General features: G+C 33.7%; 1 protein-coding gene across 2 annotated transcripts in view; it reads left to right on the forward strand.

The window, feature by feature from the left end:
* The window catches only part of Cdh7 (cadherin 7), a 143,419-nt gene that overhangs the window by 88,317 nt on the left and 34,879 nt on the right, over positions 1 to 20,223 (forward strand). For both annotated transcript variants that reach the window (XM_015986427.3, XM_006992852.4), the window contains exons 7-8: positions 7,490 to 7,743; positions 19,539 to 19,675. In XM_015986427.3, coding sequence (XP_015841913.1) covers positions 7,490 to 7,743; positions 19,539 to 19,675 — 391 coding nt within the window. The remainder of the gene's footprint in view (positions 1 to 7,489; positions 7,744 to 19,538; positions 19,676 to 20,223) is intronic.

A 20,223-nucleotide genomic window follows, 5' to 3' on the forward strand; every position in this document is an offset into this window, starting at 1 on the left:
AGATATTTTAGTTTATTTATGAATCAAAGTATCTCTATGGTATCCAAGATAGTTGTCATCTACTGTAGATATCTATGGTTACTATTTTATTATCCTGTCTTAAAACTACTGTGATGGACATGAAAAAGTCGATCCTCTCACAGAGCAGGCTATACCAGACAACTCTTGTCATCTCAACTTATGAACCTCTGTGACATCATCAAGAGTGTACATCAAAATAAAACCAGAATGTCTTCCCTATATATTATCCTCACTACCTTCCTATAATGAATTACTTCTGTTCATAGCTTAGTGTATGTTTCATGATTCAAAATAATAACAAGACAAACCCTCATTTTTCCAATATTACTTGTAGTTGTCACACAAAAAACAACACTGGATAAAATTAATCAGACAAGGTAGGCTTTAATTCAAGACAATTGCAATAAGAGAGAAAAAAATCAAAGTTGCTACATAAAACTGAGATCTGAATACAACTTTATTAACTCAAACTTTTTTAAAAACTGAATTTGAAAATGAGAATTCATGGCTCATTAGTGTTTGCTTACAGCCATTCTTGCTTCTTTATGACAACAGATAGTTCTACACTATGAAAAGGACCCTTAAATCTAGTCACCAACCCCTCCCTTGACTGGATGTAAGAGGTTGCCTCATCTCGGTGGCTGCATTTCATTGTGTTTGCTCTTTGGTCATAGAAGGAGATAACCCTGGGTTGTGAAAAAATGGCTAAAAGCTTTTAAAAAGGTTTAAATCTCAAAGGAACAGAGAAACTATTTACATGAAATGATTTCTAAAGAAAATGTTCTTAGGAAAAAGAGGCCAAAAGCAGACTGTCTAAATTTACTAAAGCTGAAGAGAACATTAAGACCTTCTTGGTCACAACCCAGGGAACAACAAGAAAGGACAGGAGTGCTGTTGTGCATAATAAATAGGTTGTGTTTGTCTTTTAGAATCTACTGGGGAAATAGCTTAATTATTATATGATATGTGCAGAATTATTTTATGTAGGCATGCTTTCTCCATGCTTTTAGATCACCTTGAAGATTCAAAGAAGTCAGTATATGTAGAGTAAAATTATCTTTAAGGGAGAGTTTTATTACAGGCTATTTTGCCTATTGACATTGTCTTAATCACAGACACTAACCTAGAAATAATAAGTTTGATAAGCATCAAATCAAGAAGGAAGGGTAGTGGAAGACAAGATTTATGTCTGCTACAAAACAGATCAAGTCAGAGCAGAGTTCTTTTTAAATTGTATTTTATATTTATGTGTATGTGTCTATTTCTATGGCATGTCTTTATATGATATGTGCACATATCTGCCAGAAGACATGTCAGATCACTGGGAACTGCGGTTATAGATGGTTGTGAGCTGTCTGATGTGTGTGCTCAGAATTGGGACTTATGGACTTGGGACTTATGGAAGAACAGCAATTGCTTTGAAACACTGAGCCATCTCTCCAGTCCTTGAGTTGAATGTTTTTAAAGGCAAGAAACCAGACATATTTTATAGCAAGTCAATATTAAACATAAAATCACACACACACACACACACACACACACACACACACACACACACATCATACACATATTAGTCTGCCCAATTGTCACCATGGTGTTATACTTAATAGAACAGAATGAAAGACTTAACGGATACATTCCTAATTTATCACCAAAAGCTTTGGCCAAAGGTGCAATACCTAAAGGAGATCACTGAGCAGAATGAGAATGTGCTTGGTTATAGAACAGGAGCCAAGGTGGACTGAACAGAAAAATGTGGTGTAATTACTTTATGAAATACTTTAAAAGAATATGTTGTTAAAATGGCAAAAAGCATGCTTGGCTCTATTATTTTTATTGTTTTGTGAATGAATAGAATATATCTTTAACCTACATGGATATAGATATGAGAGGAAGCAGAAATGAAAAGCTGTGGTACTGATATTTATTACCATTCTTTCCTTTTTAAACATGTATTTATTTAAACTTCATCTCAGCTGTGGTTTAATTGTATATGCCATTAAGGCAATGGTGATCTTGTTCATCTGTGATGCATCTGTTATTTCACAGAAAGGACAGGAACTAATAAATGTGTAAATGCTGCCCCATCCTCTATTGATAACTTTTGTAGTCTTCCAAATTTATAAAAGTCTTTATTGTTAGTGAAGTGTGCAGGTGTCCTAGACATGATAATATACAATACAAGGTTACTTTGAAATTTTGAAGAAATCCTGTCTGTTAGAGCAGAAAGGGAATTGATGGGGAGCCTATGTGGCTATGAGTTCATAGGACATTTCTGTCTTTTAAATATGGACTTTTTGAACTTTCTCTAAAACTCTTTACTATTTTGTATTCACAACTCTTAAAAAAAACTATACAATCTCATTAAAGCTTCTATAATGAAATAACAAAGGGTTCTGTCTAAGCAATAAAAATCTATTGTGAAATTAGAACCTAGGCAGTCCAAAGTCAATGCAGAATCAATTACTGTTGATGACCTTCTTCCTAGCTCTGAGATGATTCTGCTCAATGTGCCTTCATATGGCAGATAGAGCATGGAGTGTGTGGAAGCTCCTTCTTACAGGCAAGTTGAGGAAAGACTGCATTCCTCAAAGCCCCATCAATGCTAACCTCCCAATGCCATAGAGGTAGTTAAGACATCAGCATGACAATTTGAAAGAGCATAAATAATCAACCCAAAACAAATGCTAGCTTCACATTTACTTAAATGTGTTTTAAAGATATGAACAGAGAGGCCTGAGAGATGACACAGAGGTTCAGAGCATTCATTACTGTTGTAGAGGACTGGGTCACTCACACCTGCCTGTAATTCCAGCTGCAGAATACCAGAGGTTCTCTTCTAGCCTCCTTGGATGACTGCATTCAAATGCACATACCCCCACACAGATACACATGCATACACATAATTTCAAAAATTCTAATACATCTTAACGAAAAATATGAACAAAATTATTTGGTCATGAATGTTTCTTGATATAAAAGTCTATTATTTCTTATGCAAGGAAATTATAGGCTTGTCCATACAGAAGATAATGGTCTCCAAAACAATTTCCATAAATGTAAAAAATGAAGTTGCAGGAGAAAGAGGACCAGCAGGTGGCATGTGTGCTTTCTGTGTGCACAGCTCCTTTTTTTCTGTTTTCATTTTATTTAAATGTTCTTTTTTTTCATTTTATATACCAACCACAATTGCCCCTCCTTCCCCTGCTCCTGCTCAGTTCATTTTAATTATAACGAAATGTTTGGAAGGAAGAGAAGTGATCAGTTAGTATAGTGTGGTTGTTGTGGACAGCCTTGAATGGTAGTCTTGTCATCTGTGGATTTTTTATTCAGTGGTTTGAAAACCACTGTACTTGTTTTTCATAAAACCATGGGTCACAATGTTTTAGAATTTTAAGCCATTGGGAAACAAGGATGCTTTGGGATACATAGAAATTACACAGACTTTGAACCAGTGTTCATCTTTGTAGAATCGCTGATGTGAAACTATACCTGTCCCTTCACATGTGGTGGGAACACACAGCCTGCAAAGTCTGAGGTTTATTGTCTGGCTCCAGACAGGAAACCAGCTGACTCTGGCCATATATATGTATATATAAAACTTTATTTTAATGCTAATTTTTTTCATCCTTGCTGATAGTAAATTTGAAAAACTGTCATTTACCGTCAGTGAACAAATTTTATCAAACCAGCTGCTTCTGCCTTTGTTTCTGTTTCTGACATCAGAATCCATTCACAGGTGACAAAGTGGCAGCTGTAGTTCCCATGTGACTTCACTAATTGTGATCTTTATGATTCAGGGAAGCCCAGCCTCATTAATCTTACTTGTACACTTATGTATTTGAAGCATCTATGTGATACTGGTTTGTTATATGATTCCCAGTCTTATGTGTCTCAGACATTAAAGAGAACAAGGTCAGACTCTGTCCCTGTGTCTCTATGTCCATCTTTTTTCTCCTGAGCCTTTTTCAGTTATCATTGCCACTTTGTGAAGGATTATTCTGATAAACAAATATAATAGTTTTAAATGTATTTCCTGCATAGCATAACAATAATGAGGAAAAATCAATTAAAATGTCATTTCTAAAATATGTTCAAGTTGTTTCATAATACTATAGAATTTTATAATACACTTCCTTTTTGAACAATGGATTCATGACTTATTTTGACATATTCTGCAACTATCTTTTATGTACCAATTCTTTGAGTCTTGATTTATAGTATTTTGCATAAATTCCTTGATAATTCTATTTTCATAATGCTTCTAGACAGATTGTCTTCATACATACTGCTGTTTTTATATTAATTTATAACAGCCAGATTCTATAATTCTTGTTGCTGCCTTCAAGATATGTTTACAATATGTTACTACAAAATAATTGCATTCACTTTCATAGTTAATTTAAAATTTTTTTTGTATATGAGACAAACTTTTTCTTGAACACAGAAGTATTTGTTTTAACTTTTGTTAATGTTGAAAGCCTGATTGAATATCTTGAAGGTAGTTGAGAGGTTGCACTGGTTTGCAAAGAGATAAGAAATGCAACCGTAACCTTCCCTGTTTAATATAAACATAATATTGGATAAGAACCTTTCTCTTATGGTTTGTGTTATATACAAAATGTTCATTGTCTGTCAAGGTCTGTGTGAAAATGCTTTCAGATGAATACAGATTCTCTGCTCTCTTCTTGGCACCCCTACAAACAATTGTTGGATTTTTTTTTTTTTATCTCCAATCTTCTAAATGGCCAGAATGCAACTTAAAATGCTACATGGCTGCTTTTTGTGAAAAGTGTGTATTTACAGGTTAGGAATGGGGGCTTTTTTTTTTTAAAATTTTACAATACTATTCAGTTCTACATAACAGCCACAGATTCCCTTGTTCTCCCCCCCTCCCCCCTTCCCTTCCCCCCAGCCCACCCCCCTGGAGAGATGGCTCAGCCATTAAAGGCTAGGCTCACAACCAAAAATACAATTGTTGGATTTTAAGTGTAAGTTCAGGAAGATTTCAGTACCTTTGTAAAGTTTTTAAATGAGAATTTGTGTCAGAATTACCTGATGGACTTCCTAAAAAGACGTGTGCTTGTACATATCCAGGTGCATAACTCTGTAATTAATATTTAGTGATAATTAGCACATCAATAAAGAAACTTATAGTTTAATTGCTATATTAAGACATATGTTTGATTTCAGGCCAATAGGTAAAACATTTCTGTAATTGTACATATCCTGAATATCATAAATCAAATCCTCATAGTAGGAGCAGGAAAATCATAAGTGTCTGTATATGCTCATAAATTATAGACAAACAGGCAGGGTCTCAGGAGATGCCTCAGTTCTGTGATAGTCCTTTCATAGCAAACATGGAATATTTGGTTGATTTCAGGGTCCCACGTAAAGGTGGAGCGAGATAACGGACTCCACAAAATTGTCCTCTCATTTCCACAGTTATACCTTTGTATGAGTTTAGAAACATATATAGTACCCACAATAAAATAAAAATGAAAAACTTAAACATGAAATTATCTCATTAAAATACTGCATAGTTTCTACCAAGATATGTGTCACCATTTATCCAGCAATTTGTATGGAAGCTCCAATTTGATTCACACTATTAAATCTCCTCCATGGAGCTGTTAACACAGTTAGTTTTGTTTTGCTTTGCTTGTGATCAAGAGCAAAATATATGTCATTGTGTTTCTTTCCTTGTGTTCCATTTGGGTTATAAGGATCATCAGGGTCAAAGGTCTAATTCGATATTTAGGTGGTTTGTGTGCAATATCAATGTTTTAATTTGGTATTTTTGCTCCAATTTGGTGAGAATTAGTTGGGCTTCTTTTCTAAACTTAAAGCAAATTGAGTACTGAGAATAAGAGTATGGGACCAAACAATCTGGGTAGCAACTATCACATGAGACATATTTGTCTAGGTTAGGAAATGAACCAATTTTGTGTGTCAATTTATATATTTTTCTTTTTTATTAGCAAAAGAGGAACAGCAAAATTTCATTGAGCAATAAATGTTGTATAGTGTGTATGTGTGATATGAATATGTGTATAAGAGTGTTGATACATATATGTAAAATATAGTTTATACTACAGCTACTAGAGTATACATAATGTACATATAAATATATGTGTATTTTATATTCATAGAATAAAATAATATAATAACATTATACAATTTTATCTATTCTATAATAATAAAATATATTATTTCATTTATAGTATCAATAAAACATAGTTTATACTATAGGTACTATATACATAGCTATTATATATTATAAGGACATATAGGATATAGTATATGTTTTTGCATCTAATATATGCTAATGTATTCTATACAATGTAAATTATTTAGAATACATTTTAGTTGATTTTATACACTTTTTGAGATGAATTGGATTATCTTAATATCCACATATGTGCATACATATGCCTGTAAGAACATTAGGTAAATTTGCATTCCAACTACCACTATTAAATTTTCAATGTATTTCTTGTTAAATACTTCTACTAAGTAAAATGTCCTTTGGAATTGGCCATATATCTATCGTGTTCTTTATTATTAAAGTCTTTCTGTTTTGTATCATTATATGTAGAGGACTTGAGATTTTCTTCAGTGAAGAGACTGAGAACAGAACCTATGAAAAGTGATCACTCTTCACGAGTTATTGTTCCAATCAGCTTCATACCACATATATATAGTTCTTTATTTGAACAGATGTTGCTTTTTTTAGTGTAACATTTAATTTTGTAAGCAAGCTTCCAGTGAATGCTTTTAAATAACATTTTAACATCATTAGTCTTCTTAGGAAATCACATACAAATATAAAATTCTGAAATATAACTATCGGACATCTAAATAGAGAGCTTTTTTTGTTTAGCAATGAGCTGTTAAAGAAAGCAGTGTTGATGAGTGCTTTAATAAAGAAAGGAGCAGTGCTTTACATAAAGGCTGTAGAATGAATCTGAGAAACATTGATATGCTTCCACTTCCATTAAATCTACATTTAGAGCACCTGAGAACTCTAAATATGAGCACAGCCTCTAAGCCACTTATTTTTTAAATGAGCGATTGAGTAGACACGGGGTTTTCCTTTAAATTTTAGCATATATTCCTAAGTAAGGTAGATGGTTTGTATGAGTTAAGAATATTAAACTAATGCTTTGTTGGAAATTATTTTAAATCAGACCATATTCTTTCAGATAATGTTATGAAGACTTGTGTCTGCCCCAGATGTGCATGGCAGTAGAGTGGATTAAAGTCAGCTCAAAAGCACTACCATAGTCTGAGCCAGAAAACTAACAAGGACTCTGATTGGCATAAACTCTTATTGTGTTGGAATGCTGAGGGTGCATTTTCATGACAGAGTCCCCTCTACGGTTATTGACATTCATAAATGAAAAGGCTTGCTTTGCTGACTATCTAATTGGTAATTTAATTTCCCCAATAACTTCCTTTACAGGAACTCGATTTTGAATCCAAAACAAGTTACACGCTGCGCATAGAAGCTGCAAATCGTGATGCTGATCCCCGCTTCCTAAGTTTGGGTCCCTTCAGTGACACAACAACCGTAAAGATAATCGTGGAAGATGTGGACGAGCCCCCTGAGTTTTCCTCACCCTTGTACCCAATGGCGGTGTCAGAAGCTACGCAGGTGGGAAATGTCATTGGCACTGTAGCAGCTCATGACCCGGATTCTTCTAACAGCCCTGTAAGGTAAAGGCTTGTGGCTCCCCCTTTCCTACTGTTCTTATCACTATTCTTGTGTTCACACTCATGCTTCTGCATAATGGTCTTTTCTGGTTTGTAACAAATAAACTGCTACTTTCTCTCCGTGCAAGGCCATAGTATAAAACTCTCAAAAGGATAAGAACCACACAGCATCTCTACTAATTCAGTGTAGGGATTAATTAATTAATTAATTAAATTGCATATTAATTAAATAAGTAATCTTTCAAATTGATCTCCGTAGACAGCTTGTACTTATTAACTTTATTGTTTCTAGTTGTAAAAATAAAACAGTACATTATGTATGCATGCAGTTAATTTAAATTACCATTCTTAGAATTAGAATAAATGCATTGTTATAAAATAATCTCATGGAATATAATACAATTATGTTATGTAAGCAATTCAAACTATCTACACCCTTCCATCTGAGATCTGCTAGTGTGTTAGCATGTATGCATGTGCTTGTGTGAATGTGATGAATGATCTCTGTAGCTTTGGATGAACATAGTAGGAAAAATATGCTTGAGCAATTATGGACATTGTATTTTATTTTAAGTATGTAATATATTTCCACATTCAATGGCTGTTCTAGTTTAATTTCTTTTTCTGTGCTAAAATATCCTTACAACAATCAACTTAAAGAAAAGGGTTTATTTTTCTCACAGTTCCATGTTACAGTCCATCATGGCAGTGGGAACATAAACAGTTGACCACGTCATATTAATAGTCAAATATAGAAAGTAAACAAATGTATGCATGCTCAATTGCTTCTTATCAGTGCTTGGCTTGGATTCTTCACTCTTTTATGCCTCTCATTCACCAATTAATTGTGATATATATCATATACACACATATAAATTTACATATACAGCCTGCTGAGTTTATTTAGTGTTTCTCATATGTACATGTATTTAGGGTTGATGATGTGTGATTAGGTAATCTATCAAAAAGCTTGTCCCTAGAGAAGATTAATTTTCTTTTTCAGTAGCCATTAAGTGCCTGTAACTCTTCATCTAGAGGTGTAACCTTGTGCAATTTCCTAAAATTGTAGAATATGGATAGGAAATGTTTCCCCACTCTTACACAATTTAGGAGTTCCTCCATAGGCCTAGAGATCTGAGTCTTTCCACATTAATCAATTTAATTAAGACAAACCCTCACATTCATGCTCACAGTAAGCATAGATCAGATATTGATGATAATTGTACTTCTACTTAAATTATTTAATTTAATGAGGGGGATCGTAGTCTTTTCCAGTGGCTGAGAGTATTAAAAGGGATGAAATCATACTAGCATTTACCATTATTTAGTGCCACAATGAACAAGGGTATTTATGAACATCTAAAGAGTCCATTGGTATTTTTTATCTTAATTTTATTTTCACTATTAAATCCGTTGTAGATTATATTATTGAAATTTTCCTGAGAAACCATTGCATTTATCAAAAATTTTTTATGTGAAATGAGGCAATAGTAATGATATAATTAAAGGGAAGAAAAGGCAAAACAGGCTTAAATGGATAGTCACTGGCATTAGGATAGACGAAATATGTTCCAAGGTTGATCTCCAAAAGAGATAGCCATGCCTAAGGCTACGTAGGTTAAGATCATATGACTTTTACCAGTGAAAGAACATGCCTGTCCACTGTTTATCACCTTGTTTTCCTTTTCTAAAATGTATGGAAGATGAGTTGGAAGTTAACAACAATCTTACATTATTTTCTCACGGAGAAAAACATCCATGATGTCAGTGAGAAATAAACTGTTTCTATCTGAGGTGTAGAAAAGGAGCACACACGTTCTGATGGTAACTTTATTACTGAATCTTGAAAACTCTTTTTCTCTCAGAAAACTCTAGACAATATATGAGTTACATTTTGAGGGTCACATTACATTTCTTGAGTAAACAATAAGAAGCAGAGTCACTCTGATTACATACATGGTATTACAGGGTTTCTCTCAGACTTGGAATGTTGCACTGATTGAAACCAATGCTTGGCTGTCAGCCATGCTCCCTGGTAAACAGGCAGGAGGCACATAGTGCTTGAATGCCCCTCACTTTCTCAAGAGACAATGACCTTAAAGCATCACAGGACCTAAACATAAACAGTTAGTTGGCTGATCCTCGAGTCTTGTATCATAAAACTAAGATTAGGAGTTCATGAAGACAGTTAGAATTTATATAGGGAGTTATGTATTTAATGGTATGAGCTAGAGTTTTCAAAGCAAAGAACTGGCACTAAAATTGCTTCATGCCTGACCTTGGTTCAACATAATTTGACAGTACAATCAAGGTACCCAGAACATTCTGGTTTGGTGACAGCATATATATCAAGAAATGACAAAATGCTCTTCAACATATCTGAACCTTAAGCAGGAGAGATGTAAACAGACTCATCCTTGTTGTTATATCCAGAGACTATTCATCATTGCTAATCATTTCTTACAGGGAATCTTACTCTTTTATTTATCTCATAAACTAGAGTTACTTTCTGTGAGGTTTGTTAATTTGTTCCATAGGTTCCCTTTTTCCCCAAGTTAGTCATTTATTTTCTATAGATTACAATTAAAGCATATTAGCAAAGTAATAGAATATAAATCAGATTGAGCTCTGGAAACTTTCAAACTCATGGACAATGGCTTTGTGGAAGAAAAATTGTATTTTTATTAAGAGATCAGTTAGTTTTCAGACTGTAAGCACCCCTTCAACTTGTATCTACAGAGAAACAACAGTCTTCCGAGGAAGTAGGGAACAGGAACTTCCAGATGGTTGTAGAATGTGATGAGTCTTCATAATTATGATCTTGATTCTATGACTTTACAAATGTTGTTCATTTTGTTTCACATTTATTTAGTGTGTGTTTGTGTTTACACTTGTGCATATTTGTGCACATACAAGTCTGTATATACTTGCACAAAGTGGCTATACAGTGTAGAGATCAGAAGTTAATTTTTGAATCTTGTTCTCCCTTCTCACCATGTGGGTTCTGATTGCTAACCCTATTGTCCTTGAGATATAAAAAAGAAGTGTTTGCTTTACTGTAGTTATTTAAAGGGAAGACAGTTTTATTAGAAGTGCTAAATAGTGCAGACATTGAATCATCAGTTAACATAATAATGTTAGCAAATTATGATACCAGATGGAAGGCTGACATATGCCACTCATGTTTAGGAAATTTACTATTAAATGGGGGTGATTCTAAGTAGAAATATAAGTACAAATTTCCAGTAAAACAAAAGTAAGATAAGATACTCTTCTTATGTGATGTGGATCATGTTACATCCATATGTATTCATATCCAAAAGGAAAACTCAGTTTGCTAATGCATTAAACACAGCCTACATATGTAACTTTTCTGTGTGCATCTGTCCTCTGCTGAGAAGAAATTGCATGATTGCATCACTGTCATAACATTGTCATTTTGACTGTTATAGATGTAATTGGTACAAATGAAAAGGCTATAGGAACCCACACCTGTGTGATTGTCTACAGTACAACACCATTAGGAAATATTAGGTCTCTCTGTGGCCTTACTCTCATCCAGATAGCTTATTTAAAGTGTACCATACTACATTTAATTTGCTTTCCATTTTCCATATGTGAAAAAACAAATCTTCAGTGAAATACAAGGTGAAAATTAGGTGATATTTAAAATTTCTCAGGGGAAAAAATAGTGACTATTTGTTCTTCTCTAAGCAATTGTAGATAATAGAGAGTAAGCATTTCTCTGGCTTGTTTCAAAATATTTGTATAGTATTTTATGTCATTTCAGGACTGAATGCTAAACATGTAGGTATATCTACTAAAAAAGGAAGGATGGGTTGCAGCCCATTCTATCTCATTGTCTTTTAAAACAGTAGCAATTTCACTTTGTAGTTCTTGTCCAAGATTGTAAGAACCATAAAGGACCATAGGGATTACAGAACTTCAACTCATTCTTCAAGTCAGCATTGGCAGGCTGATCAATGGCTCAATATACATTTATTAAGAATCTGTTCTGTGAAAAACTCTTGGGAAAATGCTGATAAGAAATAAAGATGAATAAAACATTTCCTCCAACACCTAGGAACTCACGATCTAGAGGAAGTACCAAAATCTCATTAAAAATAAGAACTACAAGGGAAAAAATGCCTTTGATGTAATGTGGAAAATTGTGAGACAAATCAAAGCAACTCAGATCACTGGACAAGAGGCTTCACTCAGAGGAATGATAGCATCAATAGAGCTTTGGGTATTATAGTCTTTGGATAAGCTAATAACAAATATAATGCAGAGAATGATGATGTTTCATTTAATTATATTCTAAGAACCTGGTGCTAAATTATGAGAAGACTGATTACTAAAGGACCAGAACAAACTGAAAGACAGAATGCTGAAAGTAGCTGTGTGTTGAAGTATGGTATTAGTAAAAATAAGATTCATTGTGAAGATGGCTGTATAAAAAAATATTAAGCAATATTTTCATGATTTCTTACTATTTCTATCAAAAACTACATGTCAATGTTACAGTATGCTTGCACTGTATTCACTAAAGACATTAACATTCATTGTGTTGCATGTTCTCAGATAAAAGACAAAATTGTGTCAGAAATACCATCATGTAGTATGGTAGTGTGAACACATTTGGGGTGTTTGAATAATTTAGTGTGTGCTTTTAAGTAGCTTGTATGCATGCATATATCTGTGAGCATTATTCTACATAATTTATGAATTTTTCATTTTTATACCGCACAAAGTGAACTAGTGCTATGCAGAAGCAGCGATAACAGTGCAGATGGTTAATCTGAAAAGTAGCAGGAACCAGATCAGTGAGGAAATTAGGAGTATGTTCCATTTCAAACTGTTGTTCATTTTAACATAATTGCTACTAAAAATGCTTTAAAAAAATATACATCCCAATACTTTAGAAACCAACAAAGTGTTTTGTTATACTAGTGTTCTTTCTATGAAGATATAATTTTAAAAGCATGTAAAGCAGAAAATGACTAATTTATTAGAGTTGTTTTTGTTTTTTAATTTTGCAAGATATTGTCCTGGAATTAAATTCTTTGCCAAGACATTCTGAATTAGCTTTATTCAAGGCTATAGATAAAATGAATTTATTAAAAATTACATGTTGCCATACTTATCCCTCACCAGTATTTCTCATTTCTAAAATACCAATTAAAGCATCAGATTAGTTGAAGAACACAAAAATCTACATTTTTTGTTTGTGTTTGTGTGTGTGTGTGTGTGTGAGGTGGAATTGTCCATGAGTTTGAAAGTTTCCAGAACTCAATCTGATTTATCTTCTATTGCTTTGCTAACATGCTTTAATTGTAATCAATAGAAGATAAATGACTAACTTGGGGAAAAAGGGAACCTATGGAACAAATTAACAAATCTCACAGAAAGTAAACTTATAAAACTCTAGTTTATGAGATAAACGAAAGAGTAAGATTCTCTGTAAGAAATGATTAGCAATGATGAATAGTCTCTGGATATAACAACAAGGATGAGTCTGTTTACATCTCTCCTGCTTAAGGTTCAGATATGTTGAAGAGCATTTTGTCATTTCTTGATATATATGCTGTCACCAAACCAGAATGTTCTGGGTACCTTGATTGTACTGTCAAATTATGTAAGTTTGAGAAGGTTTAAATCACCTTTATTTGAGGGAATATTGAGTTGCTGATACCAGAAGTGAATGAGGGCTCAAACAGTGTCTTCTATCATTATGTACAGCACTCAGTGGTTGATTTTGAAGTATATTCTCAGTTAATCAGTATAAAAATCATTATTATAATCACCATAATTTTTAGAAAACATATAAATGTGGCTCAGTCACAGAATTAGAGTGTTCTGGGCCTCAGATTAGTGTGATCTATATAAAATTTATGTTATATGCATCATTATACCCAAATACTATGTACTACAGCATCTAAACATTTGCAAAAAAAGTTAGCAATTGCACACTTTTATGAACACATCATTTTATCTAATGAAAGCAAAGTGAAATTAGGAATAATTTGGGTAAATAGAATTTAGATGCTCAAATAGAAGCCTCTCCTACATCTAACATTATGTATCAATAAAAAATCAGGGAAAATGGTAGCCTATGTATTCTGAAAACGAGAATAGTAACATACAAGGTAAATATTCTCTGTTTGTTTTGTTGGGGTTCTTTGTGGTGGAGTGGCTGATGGATGTTTTCTTAGAATATATTGTGCAAGAATAATAGAAGCTTTACAAGGCCCTCTACAAAGTCTCGAAACAAATTTGGGGGTAGATATTTGGATATATTGATAGATGCATATCTGTAAAAGGACAGGGCAGCTTAAGTGTCATTGCTACAATAACATGTAAGTCATCTCTAAAACCAGTCACTACAGCATAGCATACCCCACTGGAAGCAGAGTAACCAGGCTATTTAGTAACAAGTGAGTCACCTCTGAAACCAGTCTCTCCAGCATACACTGACGGAAGCCTAGTAATCAGGCTGCTGTTCAGAAGAAGCTAGAGCAGTCATTCTGAGCCCTCATAGTAGCAGCATCAGAAACTGCAGAGAGGTAGCTCCTCACCAAGGAAGCCTCTCTCCTCTCACTTCCCATTTTGCCTTAAATTAACCTGGCAGTTCTGAGATTCTAAGCTTGGCTCTCTGTTACTATAATAAAGAGTTGGCCAAATTCATTTTGGGGAAGGAATGATTTATTTGAATTATAAGTTTAAGTCTGTCATTGAGGCAAGGTATGACAGGAACTCAAGTTAAGAACCCAGAGGCAAAATGAAAACAGAGAAAGGGAAACTGCTTACTTCCTATTGTGCTTCCACAGTCCTGCTCAGCTACTTTTTTATACAGCCCAGGACCATCAGTTTAGGGATAGCACCTCCCATAGTGGGCTGGGCTTATATATAGCAATTAATAAAATGCCCCACAGTCATGCCTAAAAGCCTGTTTGATGGAGATACTTCCACAATGACATCACCACTATGCAGATGACTCCAGTTTGTGTCTGGTTGATAATAATTAACTGGCACAGTTGCAGAAATGTGCCACTCAAAGCTTCTCTAAGGTTCCTCCTTTACATTTTGTTCACTCTATTTTTCTATATTATAAGGTGAAGAAAGTTTGCACTTCCCATACTAAAAAAAAAAAAAAAGAAAGAAAGAAAAAAACCCACTCACTTTCTTTGATTTTTTTTTATTTAAAGGGTTAAATTTCAACTTGTATTTTCACAAAGTAATTGGACATTTGATTTATAATTCATCTGCAATTTATTGGTATGTCCATAAGGACTTGTGTCTAATGAGTGAATAAAGAGTAACATAATATTTTAGTATTTGGTTGTCCCAAACCTGTCGTTAAGGAACATAAAGAGCACAGAATTCCCTGGACAATTTATCTGTCTACTAAGGTGCATTGTTAGCCTCCCATCTCTTCTTGAGTTAATACATAGTTCTTTCTCCATAGCTTTTCTTTCTCTGCTTAACATTACCAATCAAACATATTGTATTCCTCTATTTATAATCAATGTTATTACTTCTTTATGTGTGATTTCCAGAAAAGGAGTGTCAGTTGAATGTGCTAAAATAGTTACCTAATGTATGACTGAATAACAAGAAGAAATGAGGAAATTTTAACCATTTATACACATTACCGACACACTTATACAAATACATATCAGCATTACAGATCCATGTAAAGATCACAGCTGCTTAGATACACATTCAATTAAATAAATAGAGTTCATAATTGAGAATGATAACTTTTGAATGATTGAATCTTTGGTTTCCTGTTAACTTCAAGATCCTCACTTATTTTCAATTCTTGAAATGAATACTGTCTGAAAACATCATAGTAAATGAACTCTTGACTTACATGCCCTTTAATCTAATTCTGGAATCATTGAGACTATAAAGAATAGAGGCAAATATTTAGTCATTAGCTTTAATTCAATGAGGAATTAAATAAATACATTTCAACTCTCTACCCATTCTTCTTTTATTAATTTACAAACCAAAGTTCACAATATACTTGAATGAAAATGTCTTTATAAAACCCTTCATTATGTATAATGTAACTTTTTAGAAATTTTTATAAATCTATTTTATCAAAAGTATCCTGATAGGGCTGAAGAAATAGCTCAGTGGATAAAGTGCTTGTATGAAATATGAAGACTGAAGTCCAGATTCCCAGAATCTGCATGAAAAGAGAAAAAGCAGAGTGGGAATTATTTACCTTTAATATTAGTGCTTTAGGAAAGAGACTATATAGATCACTGGAACAACTGTTTAGCTAGATGAGAGGAACTGGTGAGTCCCATGTTAAGCTAGAGGTCTGCCTCAAAAAATAAAGTGGAATGTGATAGAAGAAGACACTCTGTGTCAAATTCTGTTATCCACATTTATGTACATATGTAGCATGAATCTTAAAAGTTCTTATTAATAAAAACAAACCTGAGGCCAATTATTGGGGTGAATGCTGGAAGATCAGAGAAGCAGAACAAGCCACAGCTACCTCACCTCACCAATTCCTCAGCTGATCCTGTTTCCTCGGACTAGAAGCTTCTGAGTCCTCATCCAGAATGAATCTCAGCTGAACTGAGCTGCTCAAAGCCTAAAAGCTTAACCAGCCAAATGCTTCTAGTTCCTGGTCTTCACACCTTATATACCTATCTGCTTTCTGCCATCACTCCCTGGGATTAAAGGCTCAGTTCTTGGGATTAAAGGTGTGAGTCACCATGCCTGGGTGTTTCCAATGTGGCCTTGAACTCACAGAGATCCATGCTTCCAGAAGGCTAGGATTAAAGGCGTGTGTGCCACCATTTTCTAGCCTCTGTATCTAGTGGCTGTTCCATTCTCTGACCCATAAGTTTATTAGGGTGCACAATATTTTGGGGAACACAATACCACCACATGCATACATGTATGTGTACATTTAAGTATATCACATACTCATTAGCATGCAAAATTTTAAGAATGTACTGACATTATCTTTTGATTAGTTACAGGGCTAAGAAAATTAATGAACAATATTTATAATATTGCTTTCACCTGATTGCATGAATGTTGTTATAATCATCTTAACATAATTGATATCAATTATACTGTTGCTGCTGGATAAGGTATCCATAAAAGTGTATATTATTTGTAGTATGTCTATACATATTGGTGTATTTCAATGTCTCAATTTTTTTTCTTTTGGCGGGGGGAGGTTCGAGACAGGGTTTCTCTGTGTATATTTGGTGCCTGTCCTGGATCTCACTCTGTAGACCATGCTGGTCTCAAAGTCACGGAGACCCGACTGGCTCTGCCTCTCAAGTGCTGGGATTAAAGGTGTGCACCACCACTACCCGGCATGTTTCTATATGTTTATACATGAAGAATAGATATACACGTACATAAATAATCCTGTTCCTGAGAAATAGAGCCAATCTTGTCACACAGAATGCAGCTATAAATTTTGGGTAGGAAGCAGATATTGGCTGCCTGGACACTCATGCAAAATTTCTCTGTAACGTTGGGGCATCCAACTTTGGCTTATAGACCTAGAATATCTGACAGACCTTTTTCATAAGCAGAAAAATATGAAAGATTGTCCTACCCTGTCTAAGCAAATTTCAGCAGTGCTTTTCTTTGTGTCCTGCCTGTCCAGATTAGACAGCATGCTTCCTGTCAGCAGTCAAGATAAGGGCAGTTTCCTGCCCAGTAAGCCAGTTTTTCTAAAAGAAATACATCCTCTTTGGAGTCAAACAGTGATGCCAGGAGCAGAGTGTCTCATTTCAAAAGAATTCTAAGTCATTAAATTATTATTCTGTAGATATTTGAAGTATTTTAAGATTGCCTCACTGTTTAGGACATATCTCTGCACTCATAGAAATTCTAAATAAAATAACTCTAAGTTTCACAAGATAGAGTGACTGACTATTGACCTGTAATTCTTATTAACCTGTATAACTTAAGGACTAAGCTTCACATTATAAAAATAAACAAGCTGTGGAGATAATATCTTATGCAAAATTGAAACAGATGTACAGTGTAAGGACAATAACCTTGAAGTAGGGAAAATATACAAAAATATCTTAACTGGGGTAGAAATGTATAATGCAATATGACAAAAATCACCTTAGTTTGTGTCAATATACAAAAATATCCTAAACAGACATAGAAATATATAGAGACTATAACAAAAATAATTTTGCATTTGTATCAACATACAGAAATACCTTAAATGAAGGAATCATACATAATATAACCAAAATAATTTTGAACTTTATGAATACACAAAAATATCTCAGAAATAGAAACATATACAGTATAACAAAAATAACTTTGAATTTGTATCAATATATAAGAATCCATGCCAATGTAAATTATTTAAAACTGATAATCTACCTTTTGATCCTATCATGCTTATCCCCACTGTCTTTTAGGAAAAGATTGACTATGACCACTAATAATTTATAACCAATCCCCCTTAAATGAAAACAAATATTCACAAGAAATATTTTGGGAATTTGGGCATTGTTCTCTAAACTACTTCCTGCTGATTGAGGGTGCTGGAAATCTTATGGGAAACCCTGAGAAAATTTAGAAGAATGGTCAAATCCTGACTTTTATTCTGTGAGTCTGGATCATCTCTTCCAGTAGCCTTGATGTTCACCATATGTATGTTGAAGTTTCTGTCCTGCCAGCAACTCCCAAATACCCAACAGTTGCTTCCCAAATTACCATATAGAGGCTTATATTAATCATAAATACTTTGCCAGTATCTCAGGCTCATTACTGACTAAGTCTTACATTTAAATTAGCACATATTTCTTATCTATGCTTTACCATGTGGTTTGTGGCTTGTTACCTCATTTTTCGCACATCTTACTTTCTCAGTGGTTAGCTGGCATCTCTCTCACTCCACCTTTCTCTTCCCTTCCTTAGTTTGTTTGTCTCACCCATACTTCCTACCTGGCTAACAATCAATCGACTTTATTATTAAAACTTAGCATAATCCACAGCACAGAAATCTGGCCAGAAATAAAATTATTCACCATTTAAATGGCTCAACATACTAAGAAGTAAAATTGTCAGTTATTTACAAGTTAATTCATTGGATTAATGAATTTCCAGCAGTTATGCTATATATATATACACACAATACTTGTATAAATATAGAGGACTTCAAATGTCTAAATAATTCTGAAAAGTATGATTAAAGATTTGGAAATCTTTATCAAATTTCAGGACCTACATGTACAAAAAATAAAATGCTGTACTGTGGGCAAAGTTAGGTGAGACACAAATAAACAAAGATATTCTGAGTTTGGAATTTTACAACCTAAAATAACATTCGATTTTAGGTGTTCAACTTTCTTTCATTTCTTTGGAAAGCCAGTTAAGACTTTTGAGTAATGATTCCAGTAAAAAAAAAAATATTAAGATTGATATTATCAAAACAAAAGGTTATAGCCCCATAAAACTAAAAGATTTTACCGGGACCTATGTATAGAATTGGTGCTAGGATCAACTGTAAATAGTAATAGTGATACATGTAGAGATGCAATGGAATGTTCAAAGCCATGCTGAAGTAATGTATTCTATGATGGTCATTTCAAAACCTTAACACATAAGGAAAGATTACTAGCACACAACCTATGGGCATATAGCTAAACAGAGGAGTTTTAAACATGACATATATTAGTGGTATTAGTCAGCAGGATTTAGTGGTCATCTAAGAAATCAATGAAAAAATAAGAATATTCTAACCAACCATGAATGTGAAGTATTTTTTTTTAATTTTCAACTAGATATTCAATTGACAGAAACACAGACTTGGAGAGATATTTCAATATCGATGCCAACAGTGGAGTTATCACTACTGCTAAATCATTGGATCGAGAGACAAATGCTGTTCATAACATTACAGTCCTCGCAATGGAAAGTCGTAAGTCGAAAGGCTTAAAGTGACATTAGGATTAAGCAAGGTAAAAATAGAGAATGGGTTCCTATGAGATGAGGTCAGTTTAAGCTGTAATAGTTGCTTGATTAAGTTGGACAAACCCCAAAAAGTCCCAAATCACTAAACTGTAAAGTATTTCTAGATTTACTGGCCCCTTGTGCTGATATTTACATAGTTAATTCAAAATATAGAAATGCAAAACCTGATAGTTGTGAATTGAACTAATTGAAATAATTTAAGAGAAAATATAATTATATCTATATTACTAAAATATATAGTATTTTATAAAATATATAGAAAATGCATGTATACATAATATGCTAATACTGATATAAATATGAGCTGTGACATCATTGAGCTGAATTTCATGGTTCACTATTCCTCATTCAGCACTTTTCTTATCAGGGACAAGACACACATGCATATACATATATACATACATGTATTTATATATTTATATGGAATGCATAAATACAGATACAATTATGCATTATATACAAACATAAAATATATGTTTGAATATATACATGTTT

This window comes from Peromyscus maniculatus, chromosome 11, assembly GCF_049852395.1.
Source record: "Peromyscus maniculatus bairdii isolate BWxNUB_F1_BW_parent chromosome 11, HU_Pman_BW_mat_3.1, whole genome shotgun sequence".
Taxonomy (NCBI): domain Eukaryota; kingdom Metazoa; phylum Chordata; class Mammalia; order Rodentia; family Cricetidae; genus Peromyscus; species Peromyscus maniculatus.